Here is a 2,321-nt window from a genome sequence, read left to right on the forward strand (position 1 = left end):
ATGCCACATCCCCAGCTTATAACTCAAATTAGACTTACATTTGGCAAACTATCTAAACCTATACCTTACTTTTGAACTATTTCCTTCTTGGAGATTCTATCTTTAGCCAATTATTAGAACCCCAGCCCATCATTTTACACATTATGATCCTTCGGGTGACCATAGAACTTACAGGACTATTTCAGCCCGAAACAGTGTTCAGTAGCAAGTTATAAGGACCGAAAAAAGATGAGGACTGCAGAGGGAGAGAAAGCAGGTTCCTAGATTTGGGGTGGGGGTGGGGTTGAGGGTGGGGGTGGAGGGGCCCGGGGAGCAGCCAAGAAAAGGTCCGGAAAGCCTACCTTCCCACACTCCCCCAGCCGCTCCTTCTCCAGCAGCTTCTGGGACTCCTTTTCCCAATAGGCCATGAGCGCCTCCCTGCTGAAATTCCCGGTGGGGGTCTTCTCCGTCAGACTCTTCTGTCGGAGCCCCACCGGCAGGTTGCGATCAGGTTCAATGTCCTCCAACTCCCTCTCCAGCTCCTTCAGCTCCTCGGCCGTCAGGGAAGCCAGGAGCTCGTCCTCGTCGATGGATTCATATTTGCTAAGTCCTCTCCTGTAGCCGAAGGTAGACATGGTCCCTGTTTGGTCAGACACACAAGGAGCTTGAGGACCCGGGCCTGCAAGGCAGCCAGGACAGGCGAGGCGGCCAGGGGCAGGCTGGCCAGCAACTGGTGCTGGGAGCGGCTGCGATAGCCTTTTAAGAGGGTGATACAGGCCCTGACAATGCGGCGGGGGTGAGGGTGAAGGCATGGGCTGTTTTAAGCATCAGACGTCAGCTAGACATTTGAACACAAAGAATGTCACATCAGTGGTGGATGGAGGTCTCAGAACCAGTGGGGATTATGCACACACTGGCCAGGGACAGATTTAGCTGCGCCTGGTAGCTCCTGGGGACAGGCAGAGCGGTCTCCGACAGGGAGAGACACAGGTTTTCACTTTGTATTCAGACAACAGGGGAATACAAGTTCATGTTGAAGTGACTGGCTGCCACCCCCGTGGCCATGAAAGGGGTCCTTTTCATCTGAGGGTGGAGTAGTTAGTTATTCAGGTTTTCCTAAAAGCGCCGCGATGGGAACAGACAGCTATGCTCACAGAGCACTTTAGGTTTTTGATGGCATTGTGTAGTTTACAAAGCACTTTAATACAATTTCCCTAATCACAGCAAGTCCGGTGAGATGACGAACAGTGTCCTCCTTCACAGACTTTGGCAACCAAGGCTCTGAGAGATGAAGTGACAGATTGGGAGTCAGCCAGCCAGACTGCGAAGTGGCCCTCTCCGCGGCGCAAAATGGCTCCCTTCTCCTCACCCCTGAGTGTTAGGAAACTCCTAGGTTTGCAAATAAAACTCCGCAAAGACAAACAATATACTGGGTAGGATTTGTTAGGAACTGACACTGTGCCAACCTAGTGCTAAGCGTTTTATATAGTTCATCTCATTTAATTCTACAGTTCTATTCTACGGTAAATATTATTCCCACATTTCACTAATATGGTCTCAGAGAGGTCAAGTAACTAGCCCAGGGCCACAGAGCTAGAATTTGCACTCATATTTGTGTCTGGGCTGAAAACGGAAGAGAAGCTAATTTGAAATTATATATATATGTATATAAATATATGCTCATATTCTTATGAATGTGATAAAATATATAGCTCATGAGACTTTGTAAATGTATCATTTTAGCACAGAGATAGATTAAAAATCGGTTAAAATGTATATGCATTGAAATATACATTTATCAATACATGTATAATATATGATATTTTGTTTATGTATTCAGCAGCTGGTATATATATATATATATATATATAATATTTGGGTTGTTTCCAGGCTTGGGTTATTATAAATAATGCTGCTGTAAGAACAATTATATGCAAGTGTTTATGTGGCCGTATGTTTTCATTTCTCTTGGGTAGATAGGTATGTAGTTGTGGAATTGCTGAGTTATATGGTAAATTTACATTTAACTTTTCCAGAAACTGACAAACTATTTTCCCAAATGGCTGCACAAATTTACATTCTCATCAGCAATTGAAAAGAGTTCAAATGTTTCCACATCCTAATTTGCTATTGCTTTTTTTCTGATTATAGCCATTTCAAGGGTATGAAATGGTATCTCATTATAGTTTTAACTTTCATTCCTCTAATAATTAATGATGTTGAGAATCATTTCATGTGTTCATTGTCTCTCTTATGTCTTCTTTGGTAAAATAATTATTCAGATTTTATGCTGATTTTAAAAATAGGTTGTCTCTTATTGGGATATATATTTTCCATATACT

General features: G+C 43.4%; 1 protein-coding gene across 1 annotated transcript in view; it reads right to left on the reverse strand.

The window, feature by feature from the left end:
* The window catches only part of LMOD2 (leiomodin 2), a 7,941-nt gene extending 7,219 nt beyond the window's left edge, over positions 1-722 (reverse strand). Inside the window, exon 1 of the mRNA XM_006760325.2 lies at positions 342-722. Within this exon, the coding sequence (XP_006760388.1) occupies positions 342-614 (273 nt within the window). The 5' untranslated portion in view covers positions 615-722. The remainder of the gene's footprint in view (positions 1-341) is intronic.
* Between the last annotated feature and the right edge of the window lie 1,599 nt (positions 723-2,321).

The sequence above is a fragment of the Myotis davidii genome, unplaced genomic scaffold, assembly GCF_000327345.1.
Source record: "Myotis davidii unplaced genomic scaffold, ASM32734v1 scaffold997, whole genome shotgun sequence".
In the NCBI taxonomy this organism is placed as follows: Eukaryota; Metazoa; Chordata; class Mammalia; order Chiroptera; family Vespertilionidae; genus Myotis; species Myotis davidii.